This window comes from Ambystoma mexicanum, chromosome 6q (assembly GCF_040938575.1).
Source record: "Ambystoma mexicanum isolate Mex_15411 chromosome 6q, UKY_AmexF1_1, whole genome shotgun sequence".
NCBI lineage: Eukaryota > Metazoa > Chordata > Amphibia > Caudata > Ambystomatidae > Ambystoma > Ambystoma mexicanum.
This window is the reverse complement of record NC_090937.1, coordinates 152,378,191-152,402,958: the sequence shown is the minus strand read 5'-3', so window position 1 is coordinate 152,402,958 and position 24,768 is coordinate 152,378,191. Positions and strand designations below refer to the sequence as shown.

General features: G+C 46.4%; 1 protein-coding gene across 1 annotated transcript in view; it reads right to left on the bottom strand.

Moving 5' to 3' along the window:
• Positions 1–24,523, bottom strand: part of PARM1 (prostate androgen-regulated mucin-like protein 1) — a 313,841-nt gene extending 289,318 nt beyond the window's left edge. The window contains exon 1 of the mRNA XM_069630569.1: positions 24,304–24,523. Coding sequence (XP_069486670.1) covers positions 24,304–24,490 — 187 coding nt within the window. The 5' untranslated portion in view covers positions 24,491–24,523. The remainder of the gene's footprint in view (positions 1–24,303) is intronic.
• Positions 24,524–24,768: the final 245 nt, after the last annotated feature.

Genomic DNA, 24,768 nt, shown 5'->3' with positions numbered 1-24,768 from the left:
GCAGAAGGTGCTGGGAGTCTATGAATACAAAAGTGTGCGGTGCACCACTCCATTCTAATACATTCAAGGTGGGTGTCCAGCACATCATTTGCACCACGTTCTCAGAAGCATTTCAGTCGAACCAGACACATTGCAAATTAATCCAAGCAATACTTCCCTCGTTAATGAACCTCTGACCAGGGACTTCATTTCACCAAAATGCCAGGGGTAGCGGAAGTAACATCACACGGCGCTTGACCTCTGATGACATCACAGAAAGTGATGACATCTGACCCCCACCCTGAAGTGACATCACAGGAAGCGATGGAACACAACCTTTCACCCCTTGACAACACAGGAAGTGGCATCACATAGCATTGTTTCTAAGTACACAATGAAAAATATGGTTATGGTGTAACCGTAAAGTGATATACATTGCATACAAGAATGGATCACCATATGTATCGTTAATATAAGTGCGTACAGGCCCATATTAACAAATTACTGTGAGTGCAAGCAGACGTCCAAGGCCAAACGATAATAATGTGTTATTATATAGCACTTACATTTAAGCGCTTCATATAGAACACATTTAAATACAATAGCACCCTTCTTGTGTTGGTAATCATTCATCAACCTCAGGAGGAAGAAAGGCTGAGTTGACCTTGCCGGGAGTGGAACCTGCAGATCACACACACATTTCAGCAGTAAGCTCTCTACCCACTGAGCTATCTTACTGGCTATAGCTACCAGAAAGCCAGCCACTCCAGAAACAAAGAGCCCCACATGCTGCTGGCCACAGCCCAATATCCTCAATTTAAAAAAAGAAAAATTCCATAATTACATTTAAAAAAAAAAGATGTTTAGGGGTAGCAAGGAAGACCACAGGGTTAGCCAGGGCGAAATCAGGGTTCGCATTTGCGACCCCTGGTGAACCCTAAATGATGTCTCTGCCTCTGACAAGCAGCCCTTTGCATACCTATACATATGTGCTCTACCACCTTGAAGCAGCACTTGTGCTAGATGGAATTACCAATAAAGATCTCAGACCAAATAACCGTACTAAAAAAATATGGCAAAATACGACTTTATTTTTCGTTTAATAAAGCAGGGCAAACGGGCAAACAACGGACTGATGCTTGCGCACTCACACACAAACTTGATTATACAGAGATGATATTCCCCAATATGGGTCATCTATGACATCATCCTACGTAGCAAACTACAAAAGCTATTGATGGGAAGCATTGGTTAAGGGAACATATGTACCTATAGCATACATAGGGGTTAGTATATCATTGGATACCCCTTATCTGTAGGGCACGCCTTGATCTACCACTAAATACACGTAATACTGATTATTGCAGAGAAAATGGCAGCGGATTGGTCTATGAAACATTGTATAACACGTTGCCCCATAGACCCTCTGATTGGTTGGCAAGCTCACCCAACCTTGGACTTTCGGGTCACTAGCAGCACATAAGCAAAACTAAACCCAGGAGCTTGTGTGACGTCAGATTACTCCCCTCATTCCCAATTGGTCCACCATCTCTCATCAGCCCAACCATAAGCCAAAGTTTCTTGTCTGTAGTTGACCTTGTAGCCTGCTCTCTGTTCTAGGACATTTGAGGGAGTGTAAGCACATCACTATCTTCATCCAAAGGTTTGTTTTTTACTTCTGAATTACGTGTGAAGAGACCGCAAATGTTCCCATTTTGACCTCTTATTTACTGCTATTTGATTTAATTATACTGGGTGTTGTTGCTCCTCTTGGCCTCTAGAGACTTGCTCACTCCATCTTGTATAGACCCTATTCACTGTTAATTGTCCAATACTTGGCACTTGTAAATGTTTTCTTCTTCTTTAATCTAAAAGTAATATTTCTTACGCTCATGGCTTATCTATCTGCCTCCCTTTGTGCCTTGCAATTATTCCTTAAAATAGCACCCTTGATCCCAGGCCAACATAGACTCTTTATTCTGCTCACAACACTGTTTCTCCAAAGACTCCTGGTCTGTCTCTGAGGTAGCTGGATTGGGTCTTAACACAAGCCGGCGTCCATTTTCCTATCATGGCCACCTTTGCCACATTATATGTTCTGCTATAGCAAGCTTTTATATGTCTTATCTAACTTGCAATACTGCATATTTACACTTATTGGTCAGCAAGTAACTTTATCTTCTTTATATATATGATTACTTTACAATTTTGTATATGTTTCTCTTGTCGTTGCAGTTGCATCGTCACTCTTAAGTATTTTCATATCGTTTCTGTATGTCCTCATATATCTTCTTCATGACATCACTCTGCCCTCGTCAGATTTCACTCAGCACTACATGATGTCCAATGGTGTGTGCTGACATCCTTCCACTCTTGCAGTATGAGGTACGAGGGTACATTTGCTATGGTTGCCTGAGTGCATATCGTCTCTCGTGTGCTCGATGTGGTATAGGGAGAACACATGGGGTCCCACATAGAGCCCTCCTCCTGCTGTTCCAGCATGATGGCAGTGAGGGGGCGGGAGCTAGGCAAAATGCCTCCACCTGCTCCTCTACACGTACTTCCAATTTCAGTTGGATGATAATAATTGTGTATATATTCTTTTTCTATTGCTATTTTATTCGTATTCTCGTCATTAATAATAATAATACAGTTTAACAAGCACGTTGAATTTTCAAAAGAGACACTTGCCAGAATTCCAGAATGTTGATCCCGCATCCAGAAACAAATGTGCAGGGAACATAATCTAACAAAAGGAAGTTTTAAACGGCCCTAGGCAAGAATCCAAGGCACTTCATGGTTTAGACAAATGAAAAGTGTATCTTATTGATGTACCACTCTGCGGGGACAGCGTACACAAAGGACCCAAATGTGCCCATTGGGTTATGGGTGGCTGTTAGTAACTTTTAGGGACCCCTTTCAGAAAAGCCCTGTCCTGTCTTTGCGGTGACACTCTTACAGGGCATGTCAGGGCGCATGCTCTTGTGTATTCTGGAGACGACACTTCTGAGATTTTAAGCTTCATGGAGTTGACTAAAGCCAGTTGCCTTCCCTCCCTAATTAAGGAGTGTTTGCAGCACAGCTGCAGCCCATTTCATGATAGTACATTTCTCTGGCTAGTCCACTAGTCCCCCAATGACCTCAGGAGTCGTGGTTCCCTCGGATCTGTGGCACCTCGTGGCTCTAGCTATTTTACCATATGTTTTTTTTTTGTTATGATGGGAAGACCCTCCCATACCCACCGCCCACCATCCCATCCCCCAGTACCTCAGAAATCGTTAATAAATGTTCACTTACCGCCCCACCCAAAAAAAAAGAAAAGAAAAATAGGACCGTTCAATGAATGCGGTGAAATGGCCCCAGCAACGTTCGGTTCCGCCCCCTCTTCCTGCTCAGTGGTTTGACGATGAAAGGAGTAAGAGTGAGATAGCAATCATGCAGGGTGAGACTTTCGCTTGCATACATGCCAACATTCTGTGACCAAAAATCTGTAGGAATCTTAAAGTTTCAAAAATAGTCAGGCGAGGAGGTGATGATAGGAATAGGGCGCGTCAGCAGCCCATTGTCATTGAATGAGCCCGCCGCCGCGCGTGCATTCAATGACAATGAGGCGCCTGCCACGCCTTCTGCCATCACGCCAGCTCGGGGGAGTCCTTGAAAGACTCACCGGAGTTGACGTGGTGGGGGGCTAATGGTGCCTTTTGTGAAAGGCACTCGCGGCGGAGGGGCGCCCTTAGCCCACCGCCGTGGGCGCCTTTTACATCAAAGGCCTGCATGCTGCGCCTTCTCCCGCTACGCCAGCTCGGGGAAGTCCTTGAAAGACTCCCCCGAGCGGGTGTGGTGGGGGGCTAATGGCGCCTTTGGCCAAAAGGCACCCGCGGTGGAGGGGCGCTTTTAGCCCACCGCCGTGGGTGCCTTTGACATTAAAAGCCTGCATGCTGCGCCTTCTCCCGCTACGCCAGCTCGGGGATGTCCTTGAAAGACTCCCCCGAGTTGGCGTGGTGGGTGGCTAATGGCGCCTTTTGCCAAAGGCACCCGCGGCGTAGGGGTGCTTTTAGCCCACCGCCGTGGGTGCCTTTGACATTAACAGCCTGCATGCCGTGCCTTCTCCCGCTACATCAGCTCGGGGAAGTCCTTGAAAGACTCCCCCGAGTTGGCATGGTGGGGGGCTAATGGCGCCTTTTGCCAAAGGCACCTGCGGCGGAGGGGCGCTTTTAGCCCACCGCCGTGGGTGCCTTTGACATTAACAGCCTGCATGCCACGCCTTCTCCCGCTACGCCACCTCGGGGAAGTCCTTGAAAGACTCCCCCAAGCTGGCGTGGTGGGGGACTAATGGCGCCTTTAGCCAAAGGCACCCGCGGCGGAGGGGCGCTTTAGCCCACCGCCGTGGGTGCCTTTGACATTAAAAGCCTGCATGCCGGGCATTCTCCCGGTACGCCAGCTCGGGGGAGCCCTTGAAAGACTCCCCCGAGCTGGCGTGGGCAAAAAAAAAAAAATGTAAAAAAAAAAAAATTTTTTTTTTACCAAAAAAATCGGTATTTGGTGTCAAAAAATCGGTAGCCGGTAGGACTGCTTAAAAAGCGGTATCCTACCGCCTAAATCGGTAGGGTTGGCAAGCGTCTGGAAGAAATTGTGCTTTTGTGGTGGCAAAAAGCTCGCAACTCTGTAAAGGAAGTCAGACAGGAACATTTACTGGTGCGGGGCAACGGTTTCCTCTTTCCATTCAGGTGGCTGGGCGCTGCTGAGCCAGCCTAGCTAGGGTAGCCACAGAGTCATGATGTGGGTTGTTTGCCTGGGAAAGCATAATCAAGAAAGTCCCCCTCAGCATGCTCCCCTGACTTCCTGCTGCAACTCATTCTATTCACAATAATAGACCAGGTGCAGCCGATTTGGCAGACCCTCCCGCTTCGAGCACCTAGCTTGGAAACACCCCATACCGAAAACCATTTGCTGTCATAGAACCCTCATTTATAAGTGAAAAATCTCAACCTCACGAAAGGCGCCCAACAGCATGTCACCCCTACTGCCAGTGAGATGTTCCCTACCGTGCAGGAATGTACCTGTCCTGGGGCCTCCCAAAATGGGGCTAGAAAACATTTAGGAACTCGGGCAATCCGGAAGACAAGGAACACATAGACATGTAGGGGCTGATTCATCGAAATGTGCGCAGAAATCCTTCAAGGGCCGCACGACGCGAAGGACACTGCGCAAGCCTGCGCGCAGAATAGAAAATGCACGCCCTGCTTATTCATGGAATTTACTGCGCAAAGTAAACATATTTGCAAGTCGCGGAACGCCCCCAACACGCCTACACGCAAAAAATCAACAGGCAGAACAGCTACCAGTGCACGCTTCCCCAGGCGCGAATACACGCACCCTTCAGACGGTGCGTGGGGTCCCCCGCAAGCAAGCCTGAATCTCGGGGACCCTGCGCAGGGTCCCCCATGACTGTTGACGGCACCCCGGCAAGATGCATATGAAAAATGGTAACTCGCTCTAAACTTGGAAAATCTGCCTGTGAACCCCTGTAAACCGTTCCTGCACCCCACTACACTGCTTACGCGCACCTCTAAGTTAGATCAGAACCCCGGTTGTGTACATGGACCCCTAAATCTGACATGCATTCCCACCTTTGTGCTGCAAATCCTATGTTGAAGTGTACTTATGCCTGCCTTTGCGTGGCGTAGTGAATCAAGGGATTTGTGTGGTCATTCCAAATGCAGAAAGACTAGGCTGGTGGTTCCAGGAATATGTGTCGTTTGAAGCAAATGTGGGCGTGCGAGGCACTGCCTGCGGGGCGTCCCTCGTAATGCCCATTTTTCACGCCCATGCTCTGCGTGATGTCTCGCGCAAGGTGCTCAACGGCTCGCACAGACGTTACTGGCCTGCGCGAACTCCACGCAAGTCCCCTATTTATCTCGGTGCAAAACGTTTCATTAGCATGTATTATTTGGCCCAGTAAATTCAGCGGCCTGAGTTAATTTATCATAATAATTCTTGTATTTGTCAGCATCTTGACACTGTTTTCCAAATGCATATTTCCCTTGAAACAATATTCCCACGACATATTTGTAATGCAACAAAGTTTATCCAAAAACGACCAAACTAAAGATGTTAAAGGTTTAGGACATGATCGAAATCCCTGCTCGGCTGTAAAGAATGCACCCAGGGGACAGGGAAGAGTGTTGTCTAATACTACAAACTTTCTTTTCATGGAGTATTCAGGACTGCGTGTAATGATATGCTGACTCAGCAAGTGATTGAAACAAAGTGCAGCTTCAATCTTCATTCCTCCACCACATCATTTGACAACTTTAAGACAGTTATCCAAAAGGTCGCTGTCAAGAGCATTACATCTTCTAGGCCGTCCTAGACCGCCTAGTACTCCAGACATCATCAATACCCACCAACAACGTTGGAAGCTAGATAGATAGTCGAGTAACTATCAACTCAAACATCAAGACCCTGGAATGGGTGGTGAGCAGCCGACAGCAGAGTCAAGTTGCACAACACAGCCTATTCAGCGGCTGAAAGCGCGTCTTTCAACAAGACCATCGTAAGGTCAATGCTCTAATTGAAGTTTGAGGCATTCTCTTACAAACCTGGGATTAAGGCAAGTGGGCAATGTTGCTACAGCTGGATCAGCTGGCATCCTTCATCACCCCAGAAACCCTAACTCTACTGGCTAAAGCAGAAGACCTGTTCAGTGTTCATGGGTCAGTGTTGGGCTTCTGGCACCACTGCTTGCAGGGGGAAGAGTGCGACAGGTATTCATGGGCCATTGATCTCTACTGTTCCCCCCCCCGCCTCCCCGCTCTGTTGTACAAGGCCACAGGGACCCTGGCTGTCTTCTTCTTAATATCTATATAAGACTGCTGGCTAATTCCATGCAGCACTATGGACAGTGTAGCCGGCTATATGCTGATGAGACGTGGATGGTGGTCCAGGTGGATAAAGAGGTCCACTCAGAGGGCAACTCTGAAGCCAAAGGTGCTTTACACAACTGTTTCTTGGATTCCTACCATGTGTGTGGGTGTGTGAGAATTGTGAGTGGCTTCAAAACTGAAACCGTGGCACCTGGTGCCTCAGGGCGTAATTTTCTAACCTACACCGAACAGCAACTCTTTGTTTACAGAAGGACTTGTGAATAAGGAAAGGAAGTGAGCATCCATTCCCCATCTTCGGTTCCGAAAGGGAAACAGGTCGTCAGCCAATGCAATTTTACATCTATTTAATAATGACATTTTTATAAAAAATAGAAGTCCATTACAGTATCGGGAGCTCAGGATTTTGCTTGCTCGAGTCATTATTCTGCCAAGTCTAGCTTCTGACAATGTAATCTACTAAGGAAATGTATAGAAGGTTATTGGCAAGAACTAATTAACACAAAAGACAGTTGGCATGCTAGCCTTTAACTTGCGCCCAGAGATCACATTTAAAAATCACTGCAGACACGTCACAGGATTCTAGTTGCAGTCAGGCCTCATTTTAGGATGTTCCTTGCTCATTGAAAAAAAAAGTCACATTTATTTTAGGGTCTTTTTAAAAATATACAATCCTATCAACAGGACCAACTGGACCTTAAGGTCTAGCCAAATTTCCACAAACTATGGCCTGGTTGCCAGTCCCTGAACTGTCATGATGGCCAAAGACTGGAGCATTTTCCCACACGAGTTGCACAATATGATGTTAGGTTATTTATAACGCGTTTGATACCCAGAGGTTTCTAAGCGCAGACCCGGGGATCGGACCTGTGTTGCTCAGTGTCGTCTTGCTTCCGAGGCGAGCACGTTGCCGCTGAGCTATCCTCCCGAGACTCAGTAGGTGATTTAAGAATGCAGGCTGTTTCATGCACGTTCAATGAGAACATTTCTGGTTGTAGATGCCTTTAATGAGCTGTTAAATGTTCTATTCTCTGCAACATGGTGCATCATCTCTTAACAGTGAGGTAAATCTGGTGACTTGCAGTGCATTATAAAAACCCTCTGTTTGCCCCCTCAGTGGGCGTGCAAGCCTATCAGATTGCTGTACACCCGCCAGAATCGAACGATCCATGCCTGGGTTTGGCACGAGCCACGAGCTACACACATACGCCCCCTTCCAGCGAAAGCCAGATTGTCACCCCCGCTTCACCCCTTCTCTGTGCTCCCTTCTCTTGAGCCTTCCACACCCTCCCTTCCTCCTTTACGGGTTTGGCAGAACGGTAAGTCCCCATTCCCCATTGGGCCCATTCGGGAATTTCCCATTCCCCATTGGGCCCAATGGGGAATGTTCGGCTGTATTACCACCGGCAGTAATAACGCCACAATTGGCAAAATCACTGCAGCTCAGAGCTGGGGGTAAATCCACCAAGCCCGAGATTTGGCAGACCCTTAAATGCGGCAGTAATAGTGTTACCGCCGCATTTAAGCCAAGCACCTCATGAGGCAGTATTTATTTCAGCAGACATTGAAAGTAGTTTTAAGTCTTTGATAATGGTGAGTGATACAGGTAGTGACCACACCCAATTGATTATGGAATTAAGTGGAATGAATCTTACTATACCAACACCTGACTCAAGTAGCCAGTTGGAAATCAGGGTACGTGATTAAGCTGTAATAGACTTCGCAAACTAGCAGCCAGATTTAATGCCTAAGTGGGTCAGTACCTGAGTGAGGGTGCTTTCTTAGGTATGTCCCACCTGGCCTTTGTCCGTTGATTTCAGTATTTATTGCTGGGGTTAACCTCTGTGAACAACTTAAATAAAAACTGTACCGGTCTGGATCATTCACATAAGTTTAAAGATTAGTTTCTTGGGGGAAAAAATCGCTGAGAAGAGAAGTCAGGAAGCTGCAAGAATGTGTGCCTTAGCACACATACGAATAACGAAACTGAAGTAAGTCTATAGAATTTGGCTGGAAGGGTTCAGGTATCTCTTGTACCTAAGTGATGCGGTCTGCTGCCATTTCTAAGGACTCTGCTAGCTTTTGGAGGTTAATTAGGGCTAACACTTCGCAAAGGTCATTGTAAATGCAGTTGCTTTTGGGTGTCGAATGGAGGTCATATTTTGTGAAGCTCTATTCACTCCCGGGCCATGGGCCCTGTGGCTTGCAAAGTAGTAATGTGATTGTTGGGTATTGTTCATGTTCCCTTCTAAAAGTGGATCTGCGGGGGATTTTGAGGGCCTTTAGAAGGGTAAAAATATCAAATGCTCCAGGGCCCGATTGGCTCTCAAATGTAACCCTGAAATCTGCATCCCTGCTGTGGGCTAAGGTTTTGATGCAGCTTTTTCAGATTATTTTGTGAAGTCACGAATTCCCAGCCTCCTGGGGGGATGCTACTGTGGTGGTAAAAAGGGAGCTAGGGCGGATCCTGCAAATTACTCCCCATCTCCCTTTTGGATGCATCCTACAAACTCTTTTCTAGGTTTATATTGTGGTCCCTTGAGGATTGGGCCAAAGCCATGTGTGTGTTTGATGTTGATCAATCGTCAGAAAAAGGTACAATTACATCGCTGAATTGCTTGCTGATCCGTCTGCTGGCTAATCAAGTGACTGTGGCTAAACATCGTCTGTAGTTGGCCAATTTTGACATCTCAAAGGCATTCGACTGTGTTAATCATCTTCGCTTGTGGAAGATGCTACGAGAGAAGGGCTGCCCAGAACCATTTGGATGATATCCTGGAACAATTGCATGGTGGTACCAGATCGAGTTAGGCTGGACAAAAGAGGCTCCTATTCCAACTGGGTTGATGTTAAGCGAGGTCTGCATCAGGGCTGCGTGCTGGCCCCGTTTTTGTTGAATTTGTACATTTCTGAAATTGGGGCAGCACTGCTGAACGCTAGGGCTAGTCCCCCGAAACTGGACACTTTAAGAATACATTACCGCCTATACTCAGACGATTTGGTCTTGGTAGACTATACCCCGGTTGGCTTTCCAAGATCTTTGAAGGCAGTGGGCGAATTCTTTAAGGATCTGGATCTCCACATAAATGTTTCCGAAATCCAAGGTTTTGGTGCTGAATCAGCTGAAGGGGAGTCCTGGTATGAATAAATCCACATGGCAGATTAGCAAAGAGAGAATGGAGACTGTGGACAAGTTTAGGTGTTTGGGGGTGTTCATTAAAACTAAGTTGATGGCTGCCTTGGCCCTCCAGACGCTTAAATTGGAAATCATTTCAGTTGCTTCGCAGTGACGGGTTGTCGATAATAACCACAGGCGGTTTTCCTTAATTCCTCTTTGAAAATGTACAATCAGATGATTGTGCCCAGGATAATCCATGGTGCGGAGACTCAGGAAGACGACCATGATTGGTTGAAGATAGAATCTTCAACGTTTGGAAACGTGTCTTGTCCCTTCCAATGGGGACTCCCTTTGCCGCAGTTTGTCACATTTTGGGTCTCATATCCTTGCAGGCACGTGTCATTTGGCGTAGACTCTGGATATTGGGCTGTAGGTTACTTGCTCCGGCAAACACTCTCTTTGTACAACTGAACGTTATCCGGAAGCACAGTGGCTGCAGTTCTTTGAAAGACTGGGTGAACCTCTCTTTAAAGGTATTAGCAGAGAATTCTCTGGCCTTAGAGGACTTAGAGCGGTGCTCCTGTAAGGTGAAGAAGAAATTGTTTGAAAATGACTGGATCACTAATAGAGAAAAGCTGAGGGCCTATAATATATTTGACAATTTCTCCATGGATATGAAGCCATACAACGTTCCACAGTCGTCTGTCATTAGACATTGCTCCAAGAAAATAAGAGTTTTCTGGCTGCGAGTAACATTTTATTTGTTCAATACTAACAATGTCACAGGAGCACCTAAAAATATTCCATTATCAGATCGGCTTTGCCATTTCTGTATGGTGGAGATGGAAACATATCATATAATGGTTAAATGCACTGAACTTTGTAATTGTCGTAAAATTGCTTTTCAGACTTATTTTAACAAAAAGCCTTTCTTCTCTTGGGAAGTAATATGGTGGCACTTGCATAAAGACCCAAATAATTGTTTGGTAATTGCTGCGATTCATTTTTTGAAAAATATACTTCGGGGTGATTCGTTTTTTACCTTAAGTGATGTACGTGATTGTTTTTTCTTGATAATTGATTCATTTCTTTTAGTGATAATTATGTAATTTTTATTTTACCAGTTATGATATTTTGTTTGTAATGTTCATTCAACTGTGTTTTTACAATGTTGTATGTGTGTAAAGTGTTGCTTGCTGAAACTATATCACACAATAAATATAATATAAGTAATCTATCTTGTGTGCTCAACCTTTCTATGCAAGTGCTTTGGAGTCACTTCGGGTAGATGTTGGGGTTGCAGTATCCATCTCACTAATTAAACAGTAGCTGCAGTTATTGGAGGTACATTTAAGGATTATTGTATGATTTCAAAAATCTTTAGGTTAGTATGTTATCCACTTGAAAGATGTATAACAAATTCAGGATACACTAGCCTGTATGGAAATAGGAAATGCCCCATGGCCCAGGCTGACTGGCCAGTTTGTATCTGGTAGCTATGACCAAACTTATTGGCTCAATGTCCTTTAACATCTGGACTCACATTTTCTGAAAAATATGTCCCTGGCATTACTGTATTTGTCACCAAAAAGTCATGAGTTGTGAATTGTGAGGTTGTGTAATATTTTGTGCATAAATACCTATGAAACCGGGTGTATTTGAATCAAATCCAAGTTTTGCTCAAAGTATCTAATCATAAGGTTAGCGATACAGGCACGTGTGTGCACACACACCCACACGCACACAGACACACACACTAGTATACACCCAATCTCTCGATGCATGAAATTCACACCTGCATTTCTGTGGCCTAGTAGCCATGTAAATTGGTTTGGGTGGGTTTGGGTGTTATGGACTTCTTGGGGTGAGAACAAGAGTGTGCTGTTTTGGTTTTTTACTCAGAGAACAGTTGGTTTGGATGTTTAAGTGCAGAGGTCCATATTTTGGTTCACATTAAATATTAGCCCATGGAGATGGTTCTTGGCCTCCTCTCTGCCAATCAGAATGTTCAGAGAGCAGCCAATAAGTACTGATATTGACCGCATTCTGAACATTCTGACTTTAAAAGCAGAGAAACGTTAGTGCAATATCCAGGAAATAAATTGGGTTGAGTACCTGAGTGTGGCGCTGGTCCCCCCAAGTCAAAGTGTGACTGTTTATCAAGTATAGTACAATGAAACATTGAAGATGGCTGTACAAAAGTGCCTTTATTATTTGGTGTGCACTTTTGTTGACACGTGTTTCGACCTAACTCTAGTCAAAACAGGACACTTATTATTGTACTACATTTTTCCTTCACCTCCAAAACTCCAAAACATGATTTGTTTCTACCAACATGTGCTAATTGCCTTACAGCCCTCGGGATGGTCTTTATCGCTCTGGATAATGATTGTTCCCCAATGTATGTCCCTTGGCTTCACCTCGTGCCATAACTTAGTGTCAGGCGATAGTGAACACTCCTTCGGTCCATAAGGCTATAACATTTATCATCTGCCTCTGTAATTGTTCCTGCTTAGTGGAGAAACTATGGAAGGAGTTGGAATTAATTCCACTTCACCCGGATAGTGCTTAGCGGTCAGTTTCCATCCCAAGCAGCCACTTCCAATTATCAGTCATTCAGGCAATCAGGATCTCTGAGCGGAAATGACTCTGCTTTCCAGAAGGGGCAACTGCTTGCCGTTCCCAGAGGTGGGGTGAGAAACGTCCCTTGCTTCTTCCCTCCACACACACACTGCAAGGCTCAGGTAAACAAATGGGTGCCCCATGAAACATCCCCTCATTTAGACCAGCAAAAAGTCCTGCCTGAATCTGATCGATTGTGCCCAGGTTCGGCTCACTCTGTAAATCATTGTTTTGATGAGGTAGCAGGTACCTTCCATTTCCGGTAACTGCACGCCTCAATTAGTTTTCTTTTCTTTTTAAAGTATTTTTATAGGCACTGGTGAAACCCTGCACTTCCTGCCATGCCTTTAACCCCTTGTGCAACATCTGTGTTTACACACACACTCTCGTGTTATGGATGGTGTTGTTGGTTGAGGGCGGTGCCTCATCAGCAGGAACAGTAGCTATTAATGCTTGTGTGTGTGTGCGTGTGCCTCAGACAGATTGAAGAGGCGGAGGGCCCTTTGTTGTTGAAGTGCACACAAGTGGAGGAGGTGGTCGTGGCATTGCATTTAAATTAACAAGGCTGATGATGGGCACTGGTATGAGGGCCCTGTGGATCCTGTGCCCAGGGGCGACACCAAGCAAACTTACAGTGTGAGTATTGCACTGCCTTGAATAAATTAAAAAAGACATTAAAAAAGGCTCGAGCTGTGCGTAGGCCCTACAGGCGAATTTTACATTTGTTCCGCTTTAGGCACCGCGGAGCTCATGCCTTTCTTTCCCTTTATTTATTTATTTATTTATTTTGCATTTTTAAAGCGCTCACGCAGCCTGGGGGCATCGAGGCGCTGTTACCAGAATATGTCTTAGTTGCGTATTTATAACGCGCTTACTACCCAGAGGTTTCTAAGCGCGGACCCGGGGATCAAACCTGTGTTGCTTCGTGTCGTCTTGTTTCCAGAGCGAGCACGTTGCTTCTGAGCGATCCTCCCGGGACGATGGTGGCAGACGCTCTATTGAGTTCGCGCAGAGGGGTAGCAGTAGTTTTCAAATCTAATATATCTGTCTCTAATGTGAACACCCCTCTTGGGATGTGTTATTCCGAATCTTTTCGTTTACCCTAAAGTTTCACATCCAGATCATATTGAGGTTGTCCTGGTCTCCAGGCCCCAAAGTCCCGCCGGCAGTTTGCTGTTGAGCTCGTTAGACGTTCTCTCCTCGGCTAATTTGTCTCATAATACATTTATTATTTTAAGTGACTTGAATATTTGGCATGATTGCTCAATTTTGCGAAACTTTCCCAACTCCTGTATTGCTATGTAATACAATCTCATGCCCTCTCGGGCTCTCACGCCAAGGCGTGCTGTCTTGACCTGATTCTTACCTGGAATTCTGAACTAACCTTGGTCTGGAATCTTCCAGTAACCTGGAGTAACAGTAACCACTTTGTTAGGCTTTTCGCCTAAAGTTCCCTCACTCGCTCACTGTCCGAGGCCAGCCTTCCTTTGCCGTTCAGCAGTCAAAAAAGGCTGCTGCAAATTAAGGCTGAAGATATCACATCAGGACTGCTCCCGAGCTCTTCGGAGCCCGCTGCAGACGAGTTTTTCAACTAATGATATGATAGGTTATTTATAACACGCTTAATACCCAGAGGTGTCTAAGCGCGGACCCAGGGATCGAACCTGTAGTGCTTCGTGTCGTCTTGCTTCCTTGGCGAGCACGTTGCCCCTGAGCAATCCACCTGAGATTATGTCACGCCTTCTTCAAAAGGGTCGTTGAGTAGGCAGCCCCACATATGCCAGCTAGGGGTATAAGGAGATTAAACGCATGGTTCTAATCAACAATAAAAATACTTAAATAAAGGTACTGTAGGACAGAGAAAATAGGACGGAAGTTTCGAAATCCTTCCCATCTCGAACAGGTTCGGAAAGCACTGGAGGTATATGGATCTGAAATCAAGAAAGCTAAATCTATTTTACTTCACGATCAAATTAGCTCGGCCGTTAATAAGCCGGATAAACTTTTTTCTGTTGTTAAGAATTTTACTAGTCTCATGTGTATTTACGAGGATAATATTTCGTCGGTCGATCTAGCTAAAAAAATTTAACTATTTTTTTCTTGGAAAGATTTATGAAAATCTACTAAATGGGAAAACCTTTTTGACCGCTTTCGAGGCAGTAACTTAAAAAAGAAACAATATATTTTTTAAGCCATAGGGCTCCCCCCACTTCATGATATGGAAGCCTCCATTTTGAAGGCTTCCATGTCATGAGATGGCGGGGGTGGCACTCGGACGTCAAAAAGAAATTGTTTCTTTTTGAAGTCCCTCTGCTTCATAAAGAAATTATGTAGCAGCGCGGCACCCCACATCGCCGGGGCCCTCCCACAACGCCAGTGACTGGCTCCCTGTCTCCCAACGCATAATTTTAAAATAATGATGTCTCATTTTTAAATGTATTCACGGCTTAGCACCCAAGTATCTCTGTTCTAAAATCAGACCATATCTGAAAGTCTGTCCAGTCTGATCCATCAACCAACATGTTGCTCTACCAGAGGAGATAGAAGCTTGTGTCCGTCTTGGGACCCCGCCTCTGGAATAAGCTCCCGTTACAGCTTCACTCCCTGAATTATTTGGTGATTTTCCACAAAAAACTGAAGACTCACCATTGTCTACAACTTGTTCCTCAGATTTGTAGCCGGCGAACAGTGGACTTCTCCTACTATCTTTTTTACCAGCTGTGTCCAGATGCAGACTGTGTCTGCCCAGTACCACTGGTATATGTGCATTACAAATAAACTAAACTAAACTAAACAATTGGTTGCCACGCAACCTACAACCTGCCTGTGCGCCTACCAGAGAAGAGGAGGAGCAGATCTCTGACGGATGAAGCAGTCATTACCCTGCCCAGGTCTGGTCACCGACCGGAGACCAGAAACAGCAGCGGTGCATAGTTGTAACCCCAAGGTAAGTTAAGAAAGTGTTTCAGACCGTGTGTGCAGGCATGTGTGCATGTGTGTGCATGTGAGAGTGAGTGTGTGAGCGCTTTTGTGTATATGTCTGAGAGTGTATGAATGTGTATGTACATGTTTGTCATAGAGAGAGAGAGAAAGTGGGGGGTTGAGGGAGTGAGAGAGACTCTCGGACTGTGTGTGTGCATGCAGGCAGGGCTGGCATAAGGCACAGTTTGACACCAATTATCATGTTGTCGTGATTTGAATTTCAGTGGCGTATAGGGGAAGCCCCATCATAGCTTTGAGGGTCCCCTTGCCTGCAACTTCAAAAACAGTTTAAAGCACCAATGGGGTGCTCAAACCATAATGAAGTCAAAGAATGCAGCAAAGTGGTTATAGCTATAGACAAGGGATAGACATCAATCATGGAGCTGAAATACTAAATGTCAACTGAAAAGCAATGAATCACTCTTTGTAATCACTCTTTGATGGCAGTGTACTAATATAGAGGAAACATGTGTAAAAAAGAAGCAAGGTGATAAGAAAGCTACTGGATACTGCAAGAGGCCTGAGGGAGGTGATAGCCTGAGGTGCCCGCAAAAGCAGCCTGCAAAGTGCACATTCAATGCCCTGCATTAAAAAAAGTGTGTTGCTATGTCATAAAACTGCCACCATGCTGCAGCTGCTTGGGTGTCGCATGAGGTCCAGGCCCAGGTCATCTAAAAAAACCCTGAAAGGCCCGACTCAATCCCTACATGCAGCAGAGACAAATGAATGTTTTTTTTTTTTTTTACAAGAAGGCTGATCAAAATAAGGGGGTTTATTGACTGTTAGTGGCATGTATTGTGTCAGCAGCTTCATTAGAGATGTACAGTCACCTGCAATGAATCCAGTGGAGTCATCACAAATTCCCTGGCGATGACCTCCTCCTATGTGGCATGGGGATGCAGCTGCTACCTGATCCTGACCCTGGGGGCGGTTGTATGAGGGAGGATCACATGGGAAGAGATAACTACTGGGGCGATGTTTTACTCCATTGGAGAAGACGCAATATCCCCGCCCCCTTTCTCATGAGGAAGACCCCCCAATCCCTTAGTTGTTGATGGCCTATTGTCAGTCTGCTAAGGTTTGACTCAAACACCTACAGCACATACACAACACCTTTTTCTGATATGCCCTTATGTGAAATTCTGATGGAAATCCGGATTAGAGTTGAGAATCCAATATCATCTATGGACTCCAACTCCCATAATCACTCAGGTATTGAGACGAGGAAGAGGAGTAAATAGTTTGTACAAAGGAACAGGTACTCGAAGTGTCACAAGCAGACTAGTTTTTTTTTCCTGCACCTTCAGTGTGCAGGACATTTAAAGATGGAAAACGTACTATGGAAGTGAGCTGTGCAGGAGATGAAGTTAAGCCCCAGGTCGGGACTCCTGACAGAGGCGTAGACAGGGTAGGGCCTGAGTGGCAAGGCCCACCCAAAATCTATAAATGCCCACTCAGCAGAGGTGTGGGTATTTACAACTGTTAATGTTACGCCTCTGCCACCAGAACGGACGAAGAGAAGGCGTGTGCAAGCTAAGAGGGTCGTAGAGATGAAAGGAGCCACGCTGGAGCTCCTGGAGGTCTTACCGTTTGCTAAGGCAGCACTCTTCATTCCCTAACGAAAAGGGAAGACGGCGAGTCACTGAAAAGCTGTGTAAGCAGCTTGGAGATGGTCTGCACACTTCTCAATGGAAAGCGGATGAAGGAGCCATCCCGCAAAGGCGTGAAGAGTATCAGAAACTCTGGAAAAGCCCAGTAGGTCTGCTCAAAGCGGCTGGAGACCCGGGCTGTTTCCACAAGCGCAAGAACACAGATTCTTTGAATGGCAAGAAATTGCTAATGTGGGCAAAACCCAAAGTTTACAAAATCAATATCCGAAAAGAAGCATGTTTGAATGCAGCCAAGACAAAGTAAGAAGAATGTTTAAATGCTGTCAAAACAAAGTCCAAAAGAAAACTCCAACCCAATACATATGTGTGAGATGTCAGTGTGGGGGAGAGGTTTGAACAAGCATTGCCAAAGATATACCAAGCACCTCATGGTATATTCTATTTTTATGTAACTAAAGAAATGAGAAACATACAAGAAGTCCTGGCAGGCGGGTGTACCCAGCAATTGAAGTTGTGTAAAGATTTCTGGCAGGAGAGTTTACCAGGTAATCTGCAAACATACAAAAGCAGCCATGCCAGGCTAGTATACCAGGCAAATTAGATTGTAAGAAGATTCCTGGCACGGGAGTATACCAGGCAATCTATGAAGCTACAAGAATTTTCACAGAAAGACTTATACAGAACCTTGCTGCATAAACAGGAACTTTGTGAGTCCAAAGCAGGTCTAAAGGAACTGTTACTTAAAGGAACACTTTTGCAACCCTATTGGAAGAATCTAGGGGGAGGGACACACCATCTGGGTCCAAGGGTCGTTTTACCTTGGAGAACATTTTTGTTGGAGTTATTACTTTTTTTGTTTTTGAACGATTTTCCCATCATCAAGACAAAGACATATCCATCCACCCTTGTTATTTTGTTTACAGTGAGAGGACCAGGGTAGGACATTTTGGTACAAGGACAGATTGTTAGTTACAGATTTCCTGACACAGACTGATCCTTAGTTTTGCTTTCTAGGTAGGGAAATTCCTCATCAGAATAGGGCTAGAAAGGTACTCCCCCAACCTATTTGCATGCAATAAATGCCTTTGTTTAAAAACATGAACACCTTGTGTCCGCCTCTCGTTGCTGACCCCTCAGATACCATACTGGCATGTATTGTGTCCACATGTTCATGAAAGTGATTTAGCAGTCCCCATATTGTCTTAGCTTGTGGCCCCTTGTTCATGAAAGTGACTTGCAGGTTCATGCTGGCATAGAATATGTCCACCTCTTTATAATTTATTTTTTTACAGTGACCCTTACTGGCAAGATTGTGACTGCAACTTCAAAAAAAAGTCAATTACTATGGCAATGCTAGTGTATGTTGTGGCCAGAGGTATCATGAAAACATAGTAAAAATATGCTGTGTACAGTTAGTGAAAAAGCATCTACCAGATTTTTTTGTGTTAAAATTGAAAATCAATTTTAAATTGTATGGCTTTTTACCCCTTTTTTCTCAAAGCTTTTACTATCAAATTGACCTTTTCAAAACATATTAAACTTTTTCTCAGAAGGGAACCTCTACCATACCTCATACTAGGGCTCCCTCACTATGCTCGGTCACTCACTCTAATTTGAGGGTGATGTGAATGCCCCTCCACTAAAAATATTCACCTGCCAGCCCTGACTTTGAATAGATTACAATGTCAGTGCCCGCTCAGGAAAAGCCTATCCTCCTGGTACCAACAAGCTGCATCTACTGCTACCATGTGCATAAAATGTTACTGGTTCACACACAGGGGGAGCTGATAAATATGGGCAGCAGGGCACAGATGCCACCACCCCCTTGTTACCACATTAGGTGAAAGATGTAGGTTTGCATTCGAAAACGTACTTCTTTCCTCTAGTGCAGTGCTCAGCGCCTCCCCGTGGTAGCATGGTCATCAAGTGATTTTTGCATGCCTGGTGGCGCAGGCCGGCCCTGGAGTCTCTCGCGTGGTGGGAGCTTTTTGAGAAGTTTGGGGGTGCCGCCTTCAGCAGAGGTCACATGGGTGCCCCCATACTTTGTGTTACGTCACTGTAGGGGAGCCTTGGCATCCCGGTCTGACAAATACTGACACAGTCAAGGGATCGACTATTTTGTATATTTTGAGACACGCAACAATGAGAGTTCATTCACATGAACCACTATAAAGGGGCTGTAGCTCCCGCGTTCTGACAAATACTGGCAGTCAAGGGATCGACTATTTTGTACATTTTCTCACACGAAACAATGACAGTTTGGTCAACACTTCATTCTGCCAAAAGGGCAGAAAATGGCCTGGAGTTGAGCAGGATTAGAGTATGTGAGGGGAGCAGGGACAGGGGAGGTGGCCACAGTGCACAACTGTGGTAGAGTAAGGAACCGCAGCCTTGCACCTGCTGCTGCACTTTGTGTCGTACCTGCTGCTATCCCATGCCTTAGCCTTGCACCCGCTGCTGCACCTTGTGTCGTACTTGCTGCTAGCCCATGCCTTAGCCTTGCACCTGCTGCTGCACCTTATGTTGTACATGCTGCTTGCCCATGCCTTAACCTTGCACCCGCTGCTGCACCTTGTGTCGTGCCTGCTGCTAGCACATGCCCTAGCCCAGTTTACTCTCACACACATACCAGAGCACCTCCCTCTCCTCCTACCCCCAACTTCGAGTGTGACAACACCCACAAAAGCACCCTCAACCTGGCACTGATCAATGCGCACTCATAGATGGTGTCGCCATCACAGAAACCTGGCTTCATGCAGCCTCGGGCCCTGCTCTAACACTGGCCATTCACCCTGACTACACTATTTTTAGAAGTGACAGACTACTCACCAGAGGTGGGGGAATGCCTTTATAGCTAAAAAACACCTGCTCATCGGGCAGCTGAACACTTCACTCAACGAAGCCTGCGACATCTTATCACTAAAACTAACAATTACCCCGACTAACACTATTACGATCCGCATCATCTGACGACCTACGGGTGCCACTGACACCTTCGAAGACCTCCTCCAGACACTAAGTCACAACCTCAAGTTATCCTCACAAGTAACACTCCTAGGAGACTTCAATCTTGGGTTCAACGACCACACCAACCCAGCAACCTCTCTCGCCAATTCACTGTTCTCCCTAGGCTTCTGTCATCAAACCAACAACCCCACGCACATTTAAGGATGAACGTTGACTGGATAGTCAACCTCAACTGCAATATCACCATACAAAATAACACTCCATGCCCATGGGTTGACCACCATATAATCACTTTTGCCATCCTAGTAACGAAACCTACAAAACCTCTCGCCAAGCGATACCCACCCTCCATGGTCCGTAACCCAATAAAACTCACCAGAGAAAACATCCTACCTTTCCAGGACCCACTCAAATTGCAATCCACCTGCACCTCAGACCCTCAAGTCTTAGCTGAGCTCTACACCAGCACACTAACTGATGCTGTTAACGCCATCGCCCCATTAACCCACAAGAGAGCCAAACCCTCTGCGCATGTTAACACATGGTACTCCCAAGAGCTAGCTGACCTTAGCTCCAAGAAAATAACAGCAGAAACATGTTGGAAAAACTCCCCTACGGACATCCTCAAGCAGGAGTTCAACACCCTGGCCAAACAGTACAAACAGGCCATCACCACAGCCAAAGCCTCCACTTATAATTCTAAAATAACTAATGCCAACTCTAACTGGCTACTCACCATCCTCAGAGAAATGGAATCACTCATCCCACAAGCCTCATCCGAGAACAAAGACCTTGCTTGGTGCAACAGTATACAAAATGCCATGCTGCAAAAAATTGAAATGCCACAGAAAAAAATAGCCGTCATTGGTACATCTGACACTCCTCAGTTTACATTTAACAATATAACCACCATAGGCACACAACATATCTTGGAAAGCCTTAAGCCCTTGAGATGCAAAGGAAACGCTTGTCCAGCCCCACTCATCAAAGACTGCGCAGAAGAACTGACCCCTTTCATCACAACATTCATCAATGCTTCATTCACGACAGGAATAGTCCCATCCCCGCTGAAAAAAAGCTTGGGTCCCACTGTTACTAAAAACTCCCTAGACCTGGCCATCCCAAACAACTATAGACCCATCACCACAGTCCCGCTCCTTCTCAAAATCCTGGACAGAGCTGCCTACATCCAGATTCAACACCATCTAGAATCTAACCAAATCTTAGGTGTCCGACAATCAGGATTCCGTCCTGGCCATAGTACTGAGTTGGCACTACTTGATCTGAAAAACCAAATGGACGACATTAGAGACAAGGGAAAATCGCCCTGCTGCTCCTCTTAGACCTATCCGCATCCTTCGACCTGGTAGATCACAGCATCTTATGTCACCATCTCACCTCTGTAGCCGCCTTCTCTCAAGAAGCAGCAGCTTGGATCACCTCCTTCCGAGAAGGTCTATTTATGAAGGTATTCTCTGACCAAGCTAGCGCAGCCCCCGCTCCTATCACCTGTGGAGTAGCCCAAGGCTCTTCTGTCTCTCCCACGCTGTATAATATCTTTACTAAGCCTCTCTTCGACCTCCTAGATGCTCAGGGTATTATTTACACAAATTACCCGGATGATACACAAATCCTCCTCCCACTACCAGGCAACTACACTCAAGACTCTGCCTTGCTAAACGCCACATACACCCACCACCATCCAGGCGTGGATGGAAACCCACGCCCTGTGCCTCAACGAGGAAAGGACGGAACTACTTCTAGTCGGTCCACATTCAATCATAAACAAACAGGACGCAGATTACACTGCCTTCAACATAGACGGTTCGATGATCTCAGTATAACCGGGTGTGAAGACCCTTGGGGTTTACTTAGATGCTTCCCTCTCCTGCTGCCGTCAAGTAAATGTCATATCCTCATCAGCCACTTATGCCACTAAACTCCTCATCACTGCCAGACTACACCTAGCTGAAGATAACTGCTTAACTATTGCACGAGCAGTGATAGGTGCAAAATTGGACTACTACAACGTCCTTTTCGCTGGCACATACTCACACAACATACACAAGCTCCCGACGATTCAAAATAACGCCTTACAAGCGGCATTACACTTACTTAGATACCACCACATATCTGAGGCCAGGAAAGCAGTACGCTGGCTTCCAATATGGCAAATAATCCTCTTCAAGACACTCACCATTACCCAGACGTGCAATACCTAGCTCAAAAAACTGTTCTCCATCAAACAGACAGGCTTATCAGAACAACCTACACCCACAGGCTGATCCAACCAAAATTCAAGCGAACCAGAGGGGGAGCCTCGAGTTTCCCAGTCCTCACTTCCATACATTGCAACACCCTCCCGCAGCCCCTAAGAGCAGAAAATGCATACTGGGCCTTTCAAAAAGCCCTAAACACCTGCCTATCCCCCTAAATTAGTCGACAATCACCCTGCTATCCTCGGTCAAATCAGTAGTCTAGGCGATGAAATTGTAATCAGTAACCTATGAAGGCACATTACATTGTCATGTTTGTACCTGTATGTTTACATATTCTTATGTACCCTACCTATCCATATATATCAATGATGTGATATGATATGGCATTTATAACGCGCCTATACACAAGTGTTTCAAGGAGCAATCTCGATCTAAGGACTTTTTGCCTGCTTATGGGCTCCATGTAACTGCATTGTAGTGCCCTGATGCCTGAGGGCTTGTGTGCGCTGTATTAATGCAAAAAATAAAAATAAATAAACGCACAAAAAGACGTGGGCAAAATCAGTTACAGAGAAACTCGATTACAATGACTCAGTAGATTGCGCGGCAGTTCCACCGATAACCCCCTCCCCCCCACCCTCTGCGCCACATTTTTAAATAAGGATGGACCTCGCTAAACCCGTTTTAAAAATAGTAAGTCCGCCGAGCCAAGAAAACCCGTCGGGTTCATTTGAGGAACGCCCCTAAATGTTAAATGTTAAAGAGCAGGTGCGGCACTCTTGGCAGAGATGGTTGGTTCTTCCTGGTGACTGGGCTTGTCTGTGACCCCCCCCCCCCCCGTCAAGCTCTTCGCGCGTAATCATTTCGAGCTTGTTTCCGTGTTGGCCACAGCGGCAAACGGTATTTGCAAAACACCTGACATGTGACGCATCATCGCCATGGCATGGGCAAATCGATGCGCAGCTTCGCTCGCCGATCCCGTGCCTGGCTTTGCCAGGAGGGTGGGCAGGCATTTCCGGTGGCACTGAGAATGCGACCGTCAGAGAATGGCACGGGCACTGTTCCATCACAAGCTTTAAAGTATTGTGGCAAAGCTGACAAGTGCAAACTAGGTCCGCGTAAAAGTGCAAGCGGTTCACCTTTAACTATGGCACCGGACGGCTAGTGCAGGACCTGTCCCATTAAAACACCCAAGTAGTGCTGAGAATGTGCAGGCACGGCGCTAATATGCGCACAGAAGCATTGCTGACTAGTTCTTGTGCTGAATGACATATAACACCTACAGCAGCACTGCTAACTTCTGCGTTTCTCCAGTTTCCCCGCCACAACAATCTGTATATCTAAAACCCATCGTATCAACATATAACATCTGTGTCAAGGAAAGACCCCACTCCATTTAAAGAATATCAGCATTGCTGACAAGTGCACTGACTGTCCAAATAACACGTCTAAAACCATCATTGACAAGTACAGGTCCCTTCCCGTTAAACCAATAGCCGCACCGATGACAAGCTAGGTGTGGGCCCACAAAAGGTTTCCAACACTGCTGTCAAGCATGGCATCGTTGTCGACAACGGCTACAGGTGTCCAGTCAATATCACAGCAACATGCCGAGGGGTGGGGGTTTTGTTTCAATGAAGGTATAAAAGGAACGCTGAGAAGTCGGAATGCCACCTGTTCATTCAAGCACTTGCTGGTGGAAGCGTATGTGCGCACTTTCCCCAAAATCAGAAAACTGAGCCAGAGAAGCAGAGACAGGTGTCCTCCAGCAGAGGCAATGCCAGCGCCCCCTCCCTCCGGCGCCCCCATCCCCTCCAGACTGCCCTCGCATCTATTCTACTTGACAGTGCAGCTGCTTCAGTCTGCCCATCACCCCGCCCCCCTTACACACACACACACGCATCGCAGGCGAGCCACTCTACCTGCAGCGCACAGCAGGACAGCCAGCAGAGCCTGGCCGCAGCGCAGCATGGTCCTGCCCCGCGCCGGCCGCCGCGGGGTCTCGGGTGAGAAGAGGGGTCCGCCTGTCCAGCAGAAAGAGCTCACGGGGTTTTCAGAGCAACAGGTGCGCCAGTGGAGTCTGCTAGCCTCCTCCCGCTCCTGCAGCATATGCCTGTGTGGGCTCGGTGCCCCGGCACCGCCGCACCATGCTGCCCGAAGCAGGCCCCGCCCCGGCTGCCCGCTCACTGGCAGAGCTGTCCGGGGGCGGCCCCTGCAGGCCGACCGAGGAGGAGCCGCGCCCCTAGAGCTCCAGACAAGTCGCACCCTGCGGGCAACAGAGAGGGGAGTCCCAGCAGGCAGGGTTGCAGAAACAACCGGGAGTCCCCAACGTTGTCCACGGTGGGCACCAGGCGTGCCAATCATTGGCTAGATTTGGGAGACTTTCT